At 33.3% G+C, this 16,983-nt stretch overlaps 1 protein-coding gene across 4 annotated transcripts; it reads left to right on the forward strand.

The window, feature by feature from the left end:
- The first annotated feature begins 120 nt into the window (after window positions 1-120).
- LOC127705020 (nuclear receptor subfamily 1 group D member 1-like) lies at window positions 121-15,110 on the forward strand. 4 transcript variants are annotated; one of them, XM_052209261.1, is made up of 8 exons: window positions 121-222; window positions 3,320-3,757; window positions 4,798-5,235; window positions 6,540-6,696; window positions 8,772-9,001; window positions 10,402-10,630; window positions 11,571-11,804; window positions 13,448-15,110. In XM_052209261.1, exons 2-8 carry the CDS (start codon window positions 3,341-3,343, stop codon window positions 13,711-13,713), a joined length of 1,971 nt encoding a protein of 656 aa, XP_052065221.1. In that variant the 5' UTR covers window positions 121-222; window positions 3,320-3,340; the 3' UTR covers window positions 13,714-15,110. The 4 variants fall into 4 exon arrangements, with proteins under 4 accessions (XP_052065221.1, XP_052065223.1, XP_052065224.1 ...); XM_052209262.1 differs by lacking the exon at window positions 121-222 and adding an exon at window positions 832-943; XM_052209263.1 differs by lacking the exon at window positions 4,798-5,235.
- Window positions 15,111-16,983: the final 1,873 nt, after the last annotated feature.

The raw sequence follows: 16,983 nt of genomic DNA on the forward strand, positions 1-16,983 counted from the left end.
AATGGAACGTCCAAGGCGTAATGGAAATTATTATTTATTGTTTAGTTGTTAATCATAAAATACATAATTTATGAAATCATTTATCCTACGTCATAACAAGCTTCGATACACATTCAATCTACCTGTATGTGTATTTGTTTATATATGATGAGAGCCATTTAAAAATCTTTCGATAGGAGTATAACAGTTTGACCGTATTAAGCAATAACTTGGTCAAATGAGGTCAGTAAACAAATTATTCACTATTCTGTGGCATTTATTTCCTTGAGCCAGTTGAGGACGTCAAGTTAAAGTTATTTTGTTATAAATTATGTTTTTAGGTTGATATTTTACAATGTCCATTTGAGACATCGTTCGTCCTAGTTTACGACTTGTTGTGATCAATGCAGTCACATTGCGAAATGTAATATATTTTTTTATCTTTTATTCTACAAATGCTAAATGCTTTAGCAATATATGTTTTATATCAAGGATCGTTGTCATACATTTTGCAGCATTCGGGTGGCTTTGGACATGTAATATAACGAGGTCTATATATATATTTATTATGTTAATTGTAATATTGATCTGTCCGTAACATAGCGACTCTGCAAAGTACATGTATACTAAATAATCTAAAAATGTAATTACTTTGTATTGCTTGTTGCAGTTGTACCTGGGTACACGTTGATCTAAAAATAATTTCTCACATGCTTGTTAATCACAAAAAAGCTCTTGAATTTAAAGAAGGGGAAAAGCCCTTCTTGATGTCTTTATGTCGGAGTATTGTTTTACTGTATATAAATATTTTTTTATTATATAATAGAGTGGACATTTCTTATCTCTGAATACATATACCTCCTGAAAACAAATCAACCGAAAACTTTGTAAGATGGAATATAATTATTTCCTGTGAATCCAGAACAAACGAAAAGTAAAAAGAAGACCATGTTTTGTTTATCGGGTAACCATGCTATTTACATATCTTAATTATTTAAAATGTTAATGTTATGGTTTCTTGCGGACTGTTGTCTTGCGAACTAGCACGTTACAAAACCGGCTCAGCGTATTAGTCTGGTAGAAAGCAGGGTTCATATTCATATTACATTAACATGTTCTCGTCCTGAATATCCATTTAATTTGCCGCTGGACGTTAAACAACAATTTATCCACCATCTTACTTATGGTGCGTTTAAAAATGACAGTGAAAGTTAATTGAATAATTTACCAGGATTACCATAACTAGACAAACATTTCGACTACATGTTTTCAAGGATATTAGCCAGGTTTAAGTAGATTCTAGTGTATAATAATGCAGCTACGTGATATTGTTATGAAACTATTTATTTTCTTTCTATATATGTTCCTAGAAAATCACTATGATATTCCTTTTAGTACATGTTTTCCTATAGAAAACTATTGTTTCCTTGCAGTAGGTGTTCCTAGAAAGATATTATTTTCCCTTTGGAGGTATTTTATGTTTTGATTGTTTAACCTTTCAAACTTTGGTGGTTATTTATATCCATATTTTCTGATCACTGCAAACGATATTTAATAAATTCAACAGCAAAGCAAATGTTTGTTTTTTATTTAATATCAAAGAACTGTTTGCACAAACTACGAATTTCAAATTTTAGACATGGAAGATTCACCAAAATGTTTTTATGATTTTTGCTAAGTGACTATAAACAAAAATGCACAAAAGTCAGATTTATATTATATATTATTACATGCATGAAATATTTACCACTGGACGTTAAACATCCAACAATCAATCAATCAATCATGTGTATGAATACTGCAAGGTTTGTCTTATATGCAGTTCAGACACGTATTTCAATTCGAACTGAACTGTTACATCAATGTTGTAGATGCAAATATTTGGTAACAAAATGTAACATGACAAACAGAGAGTATAACAAACGAAAAGTACATTCGTCAATTCCGTAATTGACCCTGTAATTAGAGAACCATTTGTAAGAGTTGTTTCCCTTAGGAGGTATATACATTTTCATTGACAAATGAAGAGTTTGCAAAAAGAGAAAATATATCTGTGCGAAATGTGTGTAATCTTTGTTTTTGTTTCTTCAAATCTTTCAATTACTTTTAATCATTTGTTAAGCTAAACACTTTTGGTATCAATAGTTATTTTTATTTAAGTATTGGTTAAAGCGCCTACATATCATTTTTAACATATCAGGTTTTTCTTGAGCAGCAGCCATTTTAAAACCAGTTTAAAATTGAAAAAGGGAAACAACCTGTGTGCGAAGTGTGTTATAACAGAATCAATCGATAATTGTAAATAGACAATTGAAAAATATCAACATTTATTTAGTCGATGTAAACAATGTTCTTTTTTTGTGATTTTGGCACTTTTTATGATCACGCTGTCACCGGATGGGGCAATAGATGGGCAATAAGTGTTACCCTTGTCCGTCTGTACGTACGTCCCAAAATTGGGTTTAGTTCTCTAACTTTAGTTTGCCTCAACTAAATGTTATGAAACTTATACACAATGCTTATTACCACAAAACACAGATCAAAGTCGACTTTGAGTGGAGTCACTTTTACCGTACTCGAGTTATGCCCCTTTATAACGTTAAATGCAAGCGGGGGCATCATCTGTGTCCTATGGACACATTCTCCATTTAGTTCCTTTTTTATATTCCACTATCTGAAGTACCACCATTTTTGTATTGTAGTACGGATAAACAACTGCGTGCATTTAAAGGATAGCACATTTCGCTAGCCAAGGGTTTTGATCCAGTCCCCTCGAGGACAATGCCTGGCGACCACTGCACCAACAAAAAAATCTCATTATCAGAATGTCATAACACATATAAACTAAGGATTTTATCCAAGGATATAATGCTAAGTTCACAACACGACATAAACATCTATGTATACACTTTTTCTATGTATGCGAAGATCAGTTCCATCACCACAGCCATATATACACCGAAACGGTTCATGCAAACCACAAACCACGACCCATATAATGTTAATAATAAATCACTACGTAGATCACTGTATAAGTCTTTGCATTGCAGAAGTCCACTTTGGTAGAAGTATAAAAAAGCCTCCAAATGATAAATTTTACAACATATGATCAGAAATCAATGATTCAAAGTCGGAAAGTCATGAAAAAATAATAATGTTTTGAAATTACACAAGTAAAACCATCCAAATTCCCACAAAAACATTTTGTGCGATTCACGTGACTCTCTATTTACGTATATCATTGATGTAATTCATAACTTAAGTAGAGAATGGTGTCTAAGCGAATCTCGAGTGTTTATTTTACGAAAGTCGAAATTTGATTATTAGATATAATTTTCAGATTGAGTGTACAGATATTATCATGGATAGCCAGAATATGGATTTTTTAGATTCATCATTGCTAACTCCCGACCTAACATCTGACACAGACTTATTCTTTGGTATTGCTGACTTAGCGCTATCTGATAGCTCACCAAATCACTTATCATTTAATTCAATATGTATGTCAGTGTTAGACAAAGAGCTATCCTGTAGTTCTTCCGCAGATAGTGGTAAAGGGGAATCGGAAGATTCGGAAACAATACATAGAGGAGAATCGGAAGATTCGGAACCGGTACATGAAGAAAAATCGAAAGATTCGAAAGTGGCACAGAAACCGCCAAAGAAAAAGCATCACAAAAATCAACCGCCTGATGCTGAACATCTTCCGCCATGTAGAGTTTGTGGAGAAAAGGCATCGGGACTTCATTACGGCGCTAATACATGTGAACCATGCAAGGTAAGTAGATGAAACATTAACTCAATTGTATTATACAGTTTACCATGTGGTATGGATTGCAAACTATTTTATGAGATTGGGACTACTGAAGTCTTTAACTCATTTTTTTGTGAAAAGTAGTATAACATCAGCCTCATTGTAAGAAAAACTTACTAATAGTTTATTTGAAATAAGTTTGCAGGTATTCCGAGAGGATTCACATTATATTTCAATTGAAGATCTCTGTAAAATATTTAGGGTAAATGATGCATTTTCACATTTGTACTAAATTGACATTTACGCTTCACGAGAATTAACCATATTGTGGTTATAACTGATTCAAATCTTTCAATTACTTTTAATCATTTGTTAAGCTAAACACTTTTGGTATCAATAGTTATTTTTATTTAAGTATTGGTTAAAGCGCCTATATATCATTTTTAACATATCAGGTTTTTCTTGAGCAGCAGCCATTTTAAAACCAGTATAAAATTGAAAAAAAAATGCCTGGCGACCACTGCACCAACAAAAAAATCTCATTATCAGAATGTCATAACACATATAAACTAAGGATTTTATCCAAGGATATAATGCTAAGTTCACAACACGACATAAACATCTATGTATACACTTTTTCTATGTATGCGAAGATCAGTTCCATCACCACAGCCATATATACACCGAAACGGTTCATGCAAACCACAAACCACGACCCATATAATGTTAATAATAAATCACTACGTAGATCACTGTATAAGTCTTTGCATTGCAGAAGTCCACTTTGGTAGAAGTATAAAAAAGCCTCCAAATGATAAATTTTACAACATATGATCAGAAATCAATGATTCAAAGTCGGAAAGTCATGAAAAAATAATAATGTTTTGAAATTACACAAGTAAAACCATCCAAATTCCCACAAAAACATTTTGTGCGATTCACGTGACTCTCTATTTACGTATATCATTGATGTAATTCATAACTTAAGTAGAGAATGGTGTCTAAGCGAATCTCGAGTGTTTATTTTACGATGTCGAAATTTGATTATAAGATATAATTTTCAGATTGAGTGTACAGATATTATCATGGATAGCCAGAATATGGATTTTTTGGATTCATCATTGCCAACTCCCGACCTAACATCTGACACAGACTTATTCTTTGGTATTGCTGACTTAGCGCTATCTGATAGCTCACCAAATCACTTATCATTTAATTCAATATGTATGTCAGTGTTAGACAAAGAGCTATCCTGTAGTTCTTCCGCAGATAGTGGTAAAGGGGAATCGGAAGATTCGGAATCAATACATAGAGGAGAATCGGAAGATTCGGAACCGGTACATGAAGAAAAATCGAAAGATTTGAAAGTGGCACAGAAACCGCCAAAGAAAAAGCATCACAAAAATCAACCGCCTGATGCTGAACATCTTCCGCCATGTAGAGTTTGTGGAGAAAAGGCATCGGGACTTCATTACGGCGCTAATACATGTGAACCATGCAAGGTAAGTAGATGAAACATTAACTCAATTGTATTATACAGTTTACCATGTGGTATGGATTGCAAACTATTTTATGAGATTGGGACTACTGAAGTCTTTAACTCATTTTTTTGTGAAAAGTAGTATAACATCAGCCTCATTGTAAGAAAAACTTACTAATAGTTTATTTGAAATAAGTTTGCAGGTATTCCGAGAGGATTCACATTATATTTCAATTGAAGATCTCTGTAAAATATTTAGGGTAAATGATGCATTTTCACATTCGTACTAAATTGACATTTACGCTTCACGAGAATTAACCATATTGTGGTTATAACTGATTCAACGCTCATATAGTCAACTACTGCACAATGTTCTGTTTGGACTCTCGATATTAATTTCCACCTTTATTTAGTTTCGCAATAATTATTTAAAGAAGAAGATGTGGTATAATTGCCAACAAGACAACTCTGCACAAGAGAACAAAATGACACAGAAATTAACAACTATAGGTCACCGTACGTCCTTCAACAATGAGCAAACTCATATCGCATAGTCAGCTATAAAAGGTCCCGAAATGACAAATGTAAAACAATTCAAACGAAAAAAACTAACGGCCTAATTTATGTACAAAATAATGAAAAACAAATATGATACACAGAAATAAACGACAACCATGCACTGAATTACAGGCTCGTGACCTTGTGTGGTTATTCTAAAAGAGTTCATGAATGCTAAATTAAAGTATAAACTCTGCAGACTCATTTACAAATCAAAGGACTTGTTAAATTTGTTAGTGGTAGACCGGGAACAAACATCAATTAATTCCATCAAAAAAACTTTCATTACCTACAATTGAAATGCACTAAAGTTATGCACTCTTACAGAACCGTTATCTATACTTTTGACGTCATGAAATGAGCTTATTCATGTATAAATGTTTTGTTGCCATTCATGTAAAAAGACCTAACATACACTATTGGAATAGTACATTATGGATATACAGTTACTAGGCAACCATTCTCAGATTAGGCTAATGTTTGATTCCTATTGTTTTGAATATCATTTAATTCAATGATTAAAGAAAAAAATACTTTTAACACTGACATCTCACCCCTCCAAAATTTGCTCTTAGTGGTGTCTGACGAGAGATCTGACATACAGATGACCATAGTTTTATAACCAAGTTAACTCTGGGAGTCTTATGAAAAACGCGAGAAAACGTAAATATGGCTTTCAATATCTATTACTGCAACAGCACATTTCAGGAAACGGTATATGATTTTGGTGAATGTTACAGGAAAATGCAAATAAAGCTATTTTTTCAGGGTTTCTTTCGTCGCAGCATAGTCAAGATAGAAAAGAAAAATGAGAAATACGTTTGTGCTAAAGGAGATGAATCATGCAAACTTGGGACTGGAAAACGGACAATGTGTTCCTATTGTAGATATAAAAAATGTCTAGATGTAGGAATGTCACACGGAGGTAAGATAAATGTGCTTATATCGAATGTTTAAGTGAAGCAGGATCTACTTAATCTGCTGGAGCACATTCCGTGGGATTCGTGTTGCTCAGTCTTTAGTTTTCCATGCTGTGTTGTGTATGCTGTTGTTTGTCTGTTTGTCGTTTATCGTTTTTTTTTGCCATGGCATTGTCAATGTGTTTTCGACTTCTGAGTTTTTCTATCCCTTTGGTATCCTTTGCCGCTCTTTTCTGATTTAGTTGAGGGCCTACTGCCTTGGTTGTTGCTATGTGACCTCAGTGATAAATTAGGTATAACAAAATATATATATTTGGGTTTCGTATCCTTTATTATTTCTGGCAGCATTATTCGAGCTTACGAGATGTACGATTGGTTGTACGGGATGTATAATTACATAGACACCTCCAGTCTAAATTTTGACTTTAAGGATGTAGTTAGGTGAAATTAAAAAAGCTAGAATTTAAAATTGATACTATAAGTCAGAAGAGCATTAGTAAAGGAACAAATTAAGCTAAAAATATTGATAGGTTGAGCTCCTTCTTGCGATATTTGATTTTTTTTACATGGCGGGAAGAGGCTTACTCGGACTTTAACCTTATATTTAGCATTGGCATTATTTGGGTCTCAAATCGTAAGAAAAAAAAACAAACTAGAATCTGCTAAAATTTTGGTAAAGACCTTTTTATGAACTATTGAAGTCTTCTGTGAAAAGAATAGTGGGTTATATGGGGCAAAATATTTTACCCTGTATCAAAGGAAAAAACCCAAGAAGTCCAAACATCTGACAAAAATTCATAAACCTATTCTTAAATCCGATGTCGCATTTTGACGTGGTATACATTTCTTACACGTATCATTTTGTTAACATATATTACCTTATAATTCTGAAAATGAACTGAACATCATAAAGTTCCATACCAAATATAAAATCACACCTTAAAACCGAATTTGAGTAATATGTAGAAACCTCTCGGAATTTTGGGTCCGCAATGCTCGACAACCTCGCACTTTATTGGGTCTTTTTTTTAAACTTTTTTGATTGCAGCGTCATTGATGAGTCTTTTGTAGATGAAACGTCATTATGCAGCATACCATCAACTCCCCTGTGTGGGGAAATGACAAAAGAAAACGCAAGGCTTATTTCATGACATCTACCTAACAATCTACACCTAGTAAAAAAAAATACAGATGAAAGATCATTATTTGATTGAGACCAACATAGAAGATATTTTTGTTATTGTCTGTTTGATTTATTTACGGACGTGTGTCGAACCACGTGTTATCGACCGTCATAGAAAATACGCCAATCATTTCATTCTAAATTCAGTTGATTGCGACTCGTTAGCGCCTGCTGGTAACCTTCATAATAGAATTAGCATCAACCATCCATCTTTTGTGTGTGAATGAGAAAGAAGGAAAAGGGAGGGGGGCTTTTTATTAAAAAAATAATGTTTTGATTGTGGAAATGTGCGATACAAAGTATAATTTTCATTTTTTTTTTCGTTTTAAAAATGTAAAGTTTGCAAAGGTTATATTCTGAAAATTAAAAAGCTCTGAAAATTGCTAGAAATCTTAGATGTATGCATATTCTAAAAATTCTTCAAAATGTCAGAACGATTGGTCAACTTCAAAAGGGGCCTCGATGGCCGAGTGTTCTAAGATGTTCAACTACTGTATCACTAGCCTGACACGTGTGGCAGCCTGCGCTCGACTCCAATCTTAGGTTACATGGATTGTCAGTTTTCCTGCCGAATATCGGTGGTTCTCTCAGAGTACTCCTGCTTTCTCCACCAAGAAGACTGACCGCCACGAAATAGCCAATAGTGATGAAAGTGGCGTTAAACACCAATCAGTCGACCAATCAATCAATTAACTTCAAAAGACTATATGTCGGTGGATATTTTGATTTAATGTACAATCATGTACATGATGTAGGGGTTGCGTTTCTGTTTGTCCCGAGTAAAAAACTCATACCCACAACCAACACAAAAAAGATGAATAGTCTGACTTTTGTCTGACGTTTAACCCTGTCTGTAGTCTACATTTTATGCTATTTCTACTATCGTCTTAATTTCAGCTATTAAAATTGGAAGGTATACCCACGAAAAGAGAACCAAAGATATAACAGAGGTCAACAAATTAAAACTAAAAGAAAATCAGACAGTTGATACGACATCAGTTGATGTAACGGAACAGGAAGTTGATGAATTAGTGGCGCGTTTGATTGTTATCCAGGAAGAATTCTGTGCTGATTTTAGAACATGTTTTCAACCAGGTGGCCTTCTTGAAAGGCAGACGTCTATTTATGTAAGTTGAGTTAAATGAGAATTATATATTTATTTAGGGGTTTATACATACTGAAAGGAGATAGGGCCAGTTTTTCCATTTCACTCAGAGGGTTAAAATTAAAAATTGTGAAAACCTACTAGCATTTGAATATTATAAGAGTCTATATAGTATACTTTTTTTTGTTTGAATTGTTTTAACTTTTTTATGTCGTGTTTTTAATAATGTACCATAGTGTATCGATTTTGCTCATTCTTGAAGGCTATACGACGACCTAATATAGTTGCTTACAACAACGTCATTTGGTCTCTGGTGGATAGTTGTCTCACTGGCAATCGGGGCCTCGGTGCCCGAGTGGTCTAAGTAGTCGAACTACTGTATCACTAGCCTGCATACACTGAGGTTGTGAGTTCGAATCTAGCACGTTCGACTCCAATCAATATTCACTAGGATTGTCAGTTTTCCTACCGGGCACTCCGGCTTCCTCCACCAATAAAAACTGACCGCCAAAAAATATCACAATAGTGCTGAAAGTGGAGTTAAACATCAATCAACCAATCAATCAATCATTGACAATCATATCACATCTTATTTTCAACAAACTGAACAAACTATGAACAATTTTACCTATTCGCATGAAATCAAATATTATTCGTCAACTTTGTTTATTGTTAATTTCATTTTTGGAAAGATAATGATATCAGGATTCGGTTTGAAACCGAAAACATGATCGACAAAGCGTGAATTGCATTTTCCCCGTTTTTAAGCCTTTTACAATTAAAGCCTATGTATGAGGTCGATACGAAGATATATCAACTTGAATGAAGTAAATCGACTGATATACATAGTAATTTTTTTTTTAATTTTCAATGCTTTTCAACTTCGTCATTTATTTTGGCCGTCCAACTGTTTTGATTCTAGCGCGTGTGGCATATTAAACTTTGAAAAAAAACAAAGATGTGGCATGATTGCCAATGAGACAACTATTCATAGATCAAAAGACAAAGATGTGAACAGTTACAGGTCACCGTACGGCCTTTAACAATGAGCAAAAACCGTACCGTATAGTCATCTATATAAGGCGCCGGTATGAAAAAAGACGTAAACGATTCAAAAGAGAAAACCGACGTCATGGAATGCTTTATACTACAACAATGAACGAAAAACAAATAGGCAGACAGCAACCTAGAACAACCACTTGATTGCAGGTTCCTGGCTTGAGACAGGCACACACACACAATGTGTTGTAGTTTAATATTGTTAAAAAGCCAGGTATCTTTGGTGAGGTTTTAGTTATACCAATATTATGAATGAAAGAAAATACAACCAAACAATCGTAATAAATTTTCAGTCTCATTTTTAAACGCTTCAATCAGTTTGACAGTCATCAAAATGCACTGTTTGTTTTTATTTATTTCCAGGAAAGATTCAAAGAAAAAATTGAAACATTTGGTAATCTTGTCGCATTACCATGGAGTGTTTACAATGAATTTCTATCTACAACTGGAATGGAACTTGACGATAGAAAAAGTCATATGAACATCATAGCAGCACGAATGGAAGAAGCCGTTCGAAACATGGTTAGTTTTGCAAGACATATACCGGGTTTTTCTGATCTTCAGACGCCAGATCAACTAGCTTTACTGAAAGGTAACAAATGAACACATATATTTGCCCTGAAACAAAAAATACCATTCATCAAATGATCATCCAAAAATTGAAAAATACCAGAAATAGGTCAGTTCATAAAGGGATTATATTTTCAAAACAATTGATATTTTGATAGATGGTTACTAAGAATGCTTCTGTATGTTTTTGTTTTGTTGTTTTATTCCTATCGTTTTTGTCTCGTCACAGTGTGCGAGACATAGGAATTACTACCCAGAGGCGACGCGGAGTAAATATGTCTTGAAAAAAAACCACTTAACTCTATACTATCGGTATAATATATAACTAAAAATCATAAATTGTATAAGTACCATGTAATTTGTATGAACCACTAAGGTGTAAAACAGTTACAAATGTTTTTTAATGGGGTTCCAAAAGGGATATACTGCATTTTTGGCGCCAAATATCAAGAAATAATTAATGAAGATTACTAAATGTTTGTTTTCCAACTAAATTGTTGCACGATGAAAAAATAATAACATATAAAAGACTAAATTTAAAGTTTCTTCTTTAAAACTCTAAAAGTTAAAATCAAAACTTGATCGAAATGACTTCTAGGTCGTGTTTGTTATACTTCCTACTGCGCTATATTTCGTGAGCGATTTGACGGAGTTTGTATTCACATGATGGCCAGGAGACGCATAATTAACCTGTCAAAGAACACGCGATTATGCTTAGGCTTTTTATATTGGTTGGTTTATTACAAATGGATTAATAAGATAAAAAACATGATCAAACATGTTGCTGCTATTATAGAAGAAATTGAAATAAAAAAAAAGACTATTTCTACTTGGTTATAATTATCTCCTATTTCATCTAAATTTAAATTACATGTTTGAAAAACAAATTTGCAAACGACATATAATCGTTGTAGAACTGATTGAAGAAATGTCCAGTAAATCTTTCGTATATTCCATTTCAGCTGGTTACATGGAATATTGCCTTCTTGGAGCGCATACTAGAATCAACCCAATTCTCAAAGTATTTTCAGCTGCTCGTGAAGTACCAATACTCGGAACACATTTTTCTGAAATTACACATTTATTGGAACCAAAAGTCATAGACCAGGTGTTAGATTTTGCAACCAGTATTCAGAAGTGTCGGTTAACAGTCGAAGAAGTAACACTTGCACGAGCGATTGTCATTACATTTAGTGGTATGAATATTACAAGATTTAATTATATATTATACCAATAGGATAAGAACACTTCGGTGTTAAATGTCCTATCTGTATCTAATACAATTTGTTATATGACTGTGGTTATTTTTGGCAATGTTTCACGTTGTTTTTGTAACGAGTGAACCCAGTTAAGGATATTCCGGAAACTACGTGGTGTGTGCGCACATTGCTTCTGTTTTACAGTTTTACAGTTTATACAGCTGATAAATGGGAATTTACTGGCATGACTTAAATATTACATTTTAAAAGGGGATAGTCATTTTGTGAAATCTGTAGTTGATATTTTTTAATTATATTAAGATTATACGTAAGGAAACATTTCTTCGTCTATGCTAAGAAAATGTTTCAGGCCTAACACAATTCAAACGGTTTATTTTTTAAGGAATGTGTCTGTATAAGGTGCAGTTAAGCTTCGCTCCTATTTATCAGTTCCTCGGTTAGCCATTAAAGGGACCGTTCAAACAGGGTGTAATATAAAACAAAGTCAAAATCGGTTTATGGAAACTGCCAATTGTAGGTGTCAGACCACCAATTCACCCACTTCAATTTAGAACGTATGTAAAAATAGCCCTCCCCTGAAAAAAATAGTGCCTTTGATGTCATTGTTCACTTAAACTAACAAACACATTTGCAGAAACGAAACTTTGGTGAAAGAGAAATATATGTAGACCATTTTGAGCCAAAATTTACTTGTCCATGAGTTTGCATTAACAATTGAGGATTAATGCGCTCCATAGTACACTTATTAAAGATTTCCAGAAAACCAGGGGTTATTTTAAAAGCAATTGACTTCCGAACGGCAGTATTTACAAGATTTTAAACATTGGTTGAAAATTGGCTTTTAGAAAGGTAATACATGTACAATTCGGGATATACCTGGTTTCTATGAAGTTAAACTTAAAGTAAAATATTTAGAAAGGTGTGAAAATTGCTAAATTTGTTTGAATAGATAGGGATTTTAAATTGGTGGTCTGACACCTGTACTAAAACTATTGTTACGTACGACTTTCACAGGCAAAGTTGGCAATTCAATTATACAATATTGGTATTTGGAATGCTCCAAAAGTTTATAGCTTATCATATTGTTCGTTATATTGTAAAAAACAACGTTGAGCACGGTGAAATCGGATCTAAGTTTTTTATATTGCAGTACTAATCATCTCTATCTGAACTATAAAAACATCTTTACATAATCTTACCTTTTTATATTTTATAGAGGCAAATTCTTGAAGGAACCCGCCAACAAAGCAAGATAAAGTTAATGCATTGATATTTCTTTATTTATAATTTTGTGAATAAAAAAAAATGTCACTCCTTTTTCAAAATCAACGAACTGCTACAAACGTACAGAGATAATTGAGCACAAATGATAACATTATTTTCATAAAATGGTCTTCGTGTTGAGAATCTTGTTAAAATCAATAAAGAAACGCCTTTTCAATAGAATAAACACAAAAATGAGGAAAGTTTTAATCCTATTTGTCCTCAATCAAGTTAATAAAGTTAGAACATATCTTTTCAAATTCTATAAGTTTGAAAAATGTTCACAACGACCCGCCATTTTTTTTTTTCATTTTTTTTATGAATAAATAACTGTTTTTATATTTTTGTGTTGACAGATCGATGTGTCTTACAAGAACCAGAAAAAGTTGACAAAATCCAGATGAATTTAGTCAATTGTTTACGCTGCATTGCTAAAAAGAATCATAAAAATCCTGATGAAAGAATATGGCAGATATTTGACAAATTTATGATACTCCGAAGTTTATCCGAGCATGGGCCTGAGATTTATGCAAGAAGGTCAAAATGGGATGCTGTGAAAGACCGTCCTCTTCTACTAGAAATGATAAACCCTGAAAACCAACCAGCATCAAATGGGATATAATTTTTGTGGAAGATTTTTATAGAGAAAAACATTGATGCAATATTGAAGGGGTATTCGCTTATTCTACGTACTGTTCTCTGATTTCAATTGTATTTTTGCAAATTTCAAACGGCTATTCACAAATTTATGAAACAAGCATAATTTATTATATACAAAACATTTTATTGATGTATGCATAATGTTCTAAAACATGACACGCGTAGTTTCAAACTGAAGCTATGTTTTCTGATATTTGTAGTTATTTTATTTTGAAATAGAAAGGGAAGAGAGAAAGAAATGAGATGCATTTTTGAATTTTTTTGAAGAAATATTGGAAAAGAAAAGTCAATCTTTAGATTTCAAAGAGTTAGGAATTTTTTCTAATGGCGGACCTTGTTTCCAATTCTTTTATGTTTTTGATAAAGTGAGACAACTCATACTTAAGACAGATCGTTTTTCTTTAGATGCTTTTGTGCTTTTTTGTAAATAATTGTTTGTTTTGATATTGTAACACAGTGATGACTGCTGTACCCATATTTCGACTATTTTATTTATAATGTCTGTTTTGTTCACGCATCGTTGTAAATATAACGGAATTTGATGAGACTGTCGTACAAGTGAGAGGTTTAGCGCTATAAAACCAGGTTCAATCCACCATTTTCTACATTTGAAAATGCCTGTACCAAGTCAGGAATATGACAGTTGTTGTCCATTCGTTTGATGTGTTTTGTCATTTGATTTTGCCATGTGAGAAGGGACTTTCCGATTGAATTTTCCTCGGAGTTCAGTATTTTTGTGATTTTACTTTTTTTCTGTCAATGCAAACCTTATTAAAGTATTGCATTTTTATATATCTTAACTAATAAGAAGTTGCCTTTCGTAACCACCAATTTTCAATACCATGACCATTTGTTTTCATCATAAATGTTCCTAAAAGTCACAATTATTTACCAGGTCTCACACAATACACGAGACTTGCACTACTTGTTTTGTATTACCATGGGCAACAATTTTGTTTTACTTAGTAGTCGGTATCTTGCAGACTAAAATTAAACAAAATCAGTGACGAATCCGGGGGTGGGGTGAAGAGGGCGTACGCCTTTTAAGTCGGCAAAACAAATCTCATCTTTCTCACGATTTATATGAGTTTTTTTTATCATAAAATCGTCCATTCTTTTTATAGATTTCGTTTTCTGGAATAACACAGCCTTTCAAAAATCATGGATCCGCTCCTGAAAATGACCTTTAGATGATAAGGAAATTGTTTGCTATTGCATCAATATTAAGATGTCGAAACAGTTCATCAAATTAAATTACGGTCTCATTTATAAGATTAATTGAAAACAGCATATTGCAGATCTTGAGAGCATTTGTAACAATCACTACGCTTTTTACAAAATAAATTTTATTTGAAATAAGATTGTTATTCATTTACCATTTCTGTCTGTATATTATTAAGTCATTATCGTACCTGTTACCCAAAGAATAATCAGTATACATGAAATACTTAAATCCAGAACGTTTGCCAAAGGAAGACCTAAGATACACATATATGTTATACTTTGAACCAGAACCTTTTCCCTGGATCTTTGACATAGTTGAATATCTTTTAATTCGCCGTTTCAGAATCTAGTGAATTTTAGGTAATATTTTCACAAGCGTATACCAAAACGTGTTGATTCTATTACAACGTTCTTTAAGATGTTCGCTACTCTGTTTCAAAATAACAAGCTTTTTAAAAGACTGTAATAAATTAAAAGTATATACATAAAGGAACTTAAAAAGCAGATAAAAACTAAGGGTCCATGTGCTTGTTTTCGAGAAATAAGCCATTGAAAATATGGCGGGAAATGATTCTATCTAGATTTTTCATACATTGAACATTAGCACCTTTTTTTTTTCAAAAACAATGAAAAAATAACAAAGATTTTGAAATATTGCTTTTTGAACTATATTTAACAATATTATGAAAAGAAAAGTAAGGGTTCGTGATCAAAATTTTTTAATGGCACTACATGTATAAAACCAGAGGATTCCGAATATCTGGCAACAATTCAAAAATAAGAGAAGCGAACATCCTTAACAATGGAAGTTCAACCAATGACGCATCGTAGTTTTCATTTTGGGGTACAGACAATGAAACTATACACAATCCTTTAGATACTGAAACGGCGAATTGAATCATAGACATATACAAAATGTATACGTTATGCTTGATTTCAGAACCTTTTTCGTTGATCTGGAACCTTAGGAAAATATGTAGGGCATTATCAATAATTCCAATTTGTCAAACCTTATCAAAATGTAAGACAACAAACTAAAAACAATTAACATATCTTATTGTCAAAACTAGAAAAATAAAAATGGAAGTTCTTTTAACATAGGGGCCTCGGTGGCCGAGTGGTGTAAGTAGTTACTACTGTAATCACTAGCCAGTCAACACTGAGGTTGTGAGTTCGAACCCCGCTCGTGCGGGTGCACTCGACTCCAATCTTAATTGACTAGGATTGTCAGTTTTCCTATCGAAGGTCGGAGGTTTTCTCCGGGCACTCCGGCTTCCTCCACCAATAAAAACTGGCCGCCACGAAATAGCCCAAAAGTGGTGCTTAAAAGTGGCGTTAAAACACAAAAAAATCAAAAAATCAAATCTTTTAACATAAAAAAGTGTCTCCTCCAAAACAAAATAATCATTACATCAGACAAGTTATAAATCTTGACACAGATATGTTTGAATTTAAAAATACAAAATGGCGTTACAAAGAACAAGATGTTGGTGATGTAAAAGGTGTATTTTGTCGAAGGCACTGACTTGAGGATGTGTTAAAAACGTTGAACGCTACAACAGATAGCAATGATTCACTAATTCACTAATTATACGACCGCAAAAAAATTTTGTGGTCGTATATTGGTATGACGTTGGCGTCGTCGTCGTGGTCGTCGTGGTCGTCGTCGTCATCCGGCGTCGTCGTCGTCGTCCGAAGACACATTGGTTTTCGCACTCTAACTTTAGTTAAAGTAAATGGATCTCTTTGAAATTTTACCATAAGGTTCAATACCACAAAAGAAAGGTTGGGCTTGACTTTGGGGGTTATGGTACTAACAGTTAAGGAATTAGGGGCCAAAAGGGGCCAAAAATAAGCATTTTTGTAACTTTCAGACATAACTTATGTGTTACAGTATGGATCTCTCTGACATTGTACCACAAGGATCCATATTACAAAGGGAATGCTGGGATTGATTTTGGGGTAATTGTCTCAAAATTATAGGAATTAGGGGCCAAAAAAGGGGAAA

This window comes from Mytilus californianus, unplaced genomic scaffold (assembly GCF_021869535.1).
Source record: "Mytilus californianus isolate M0D057914Y unplaced genomic scaffold, xbMytCali1.0.p SCAF_6, whole genome shotgun sequence".
NCBI lineage: Eukaryota > Metazoa > Mollusca > Bivalvia > Mytilida > Mytilidae > Mytilus > Mytilus californianus.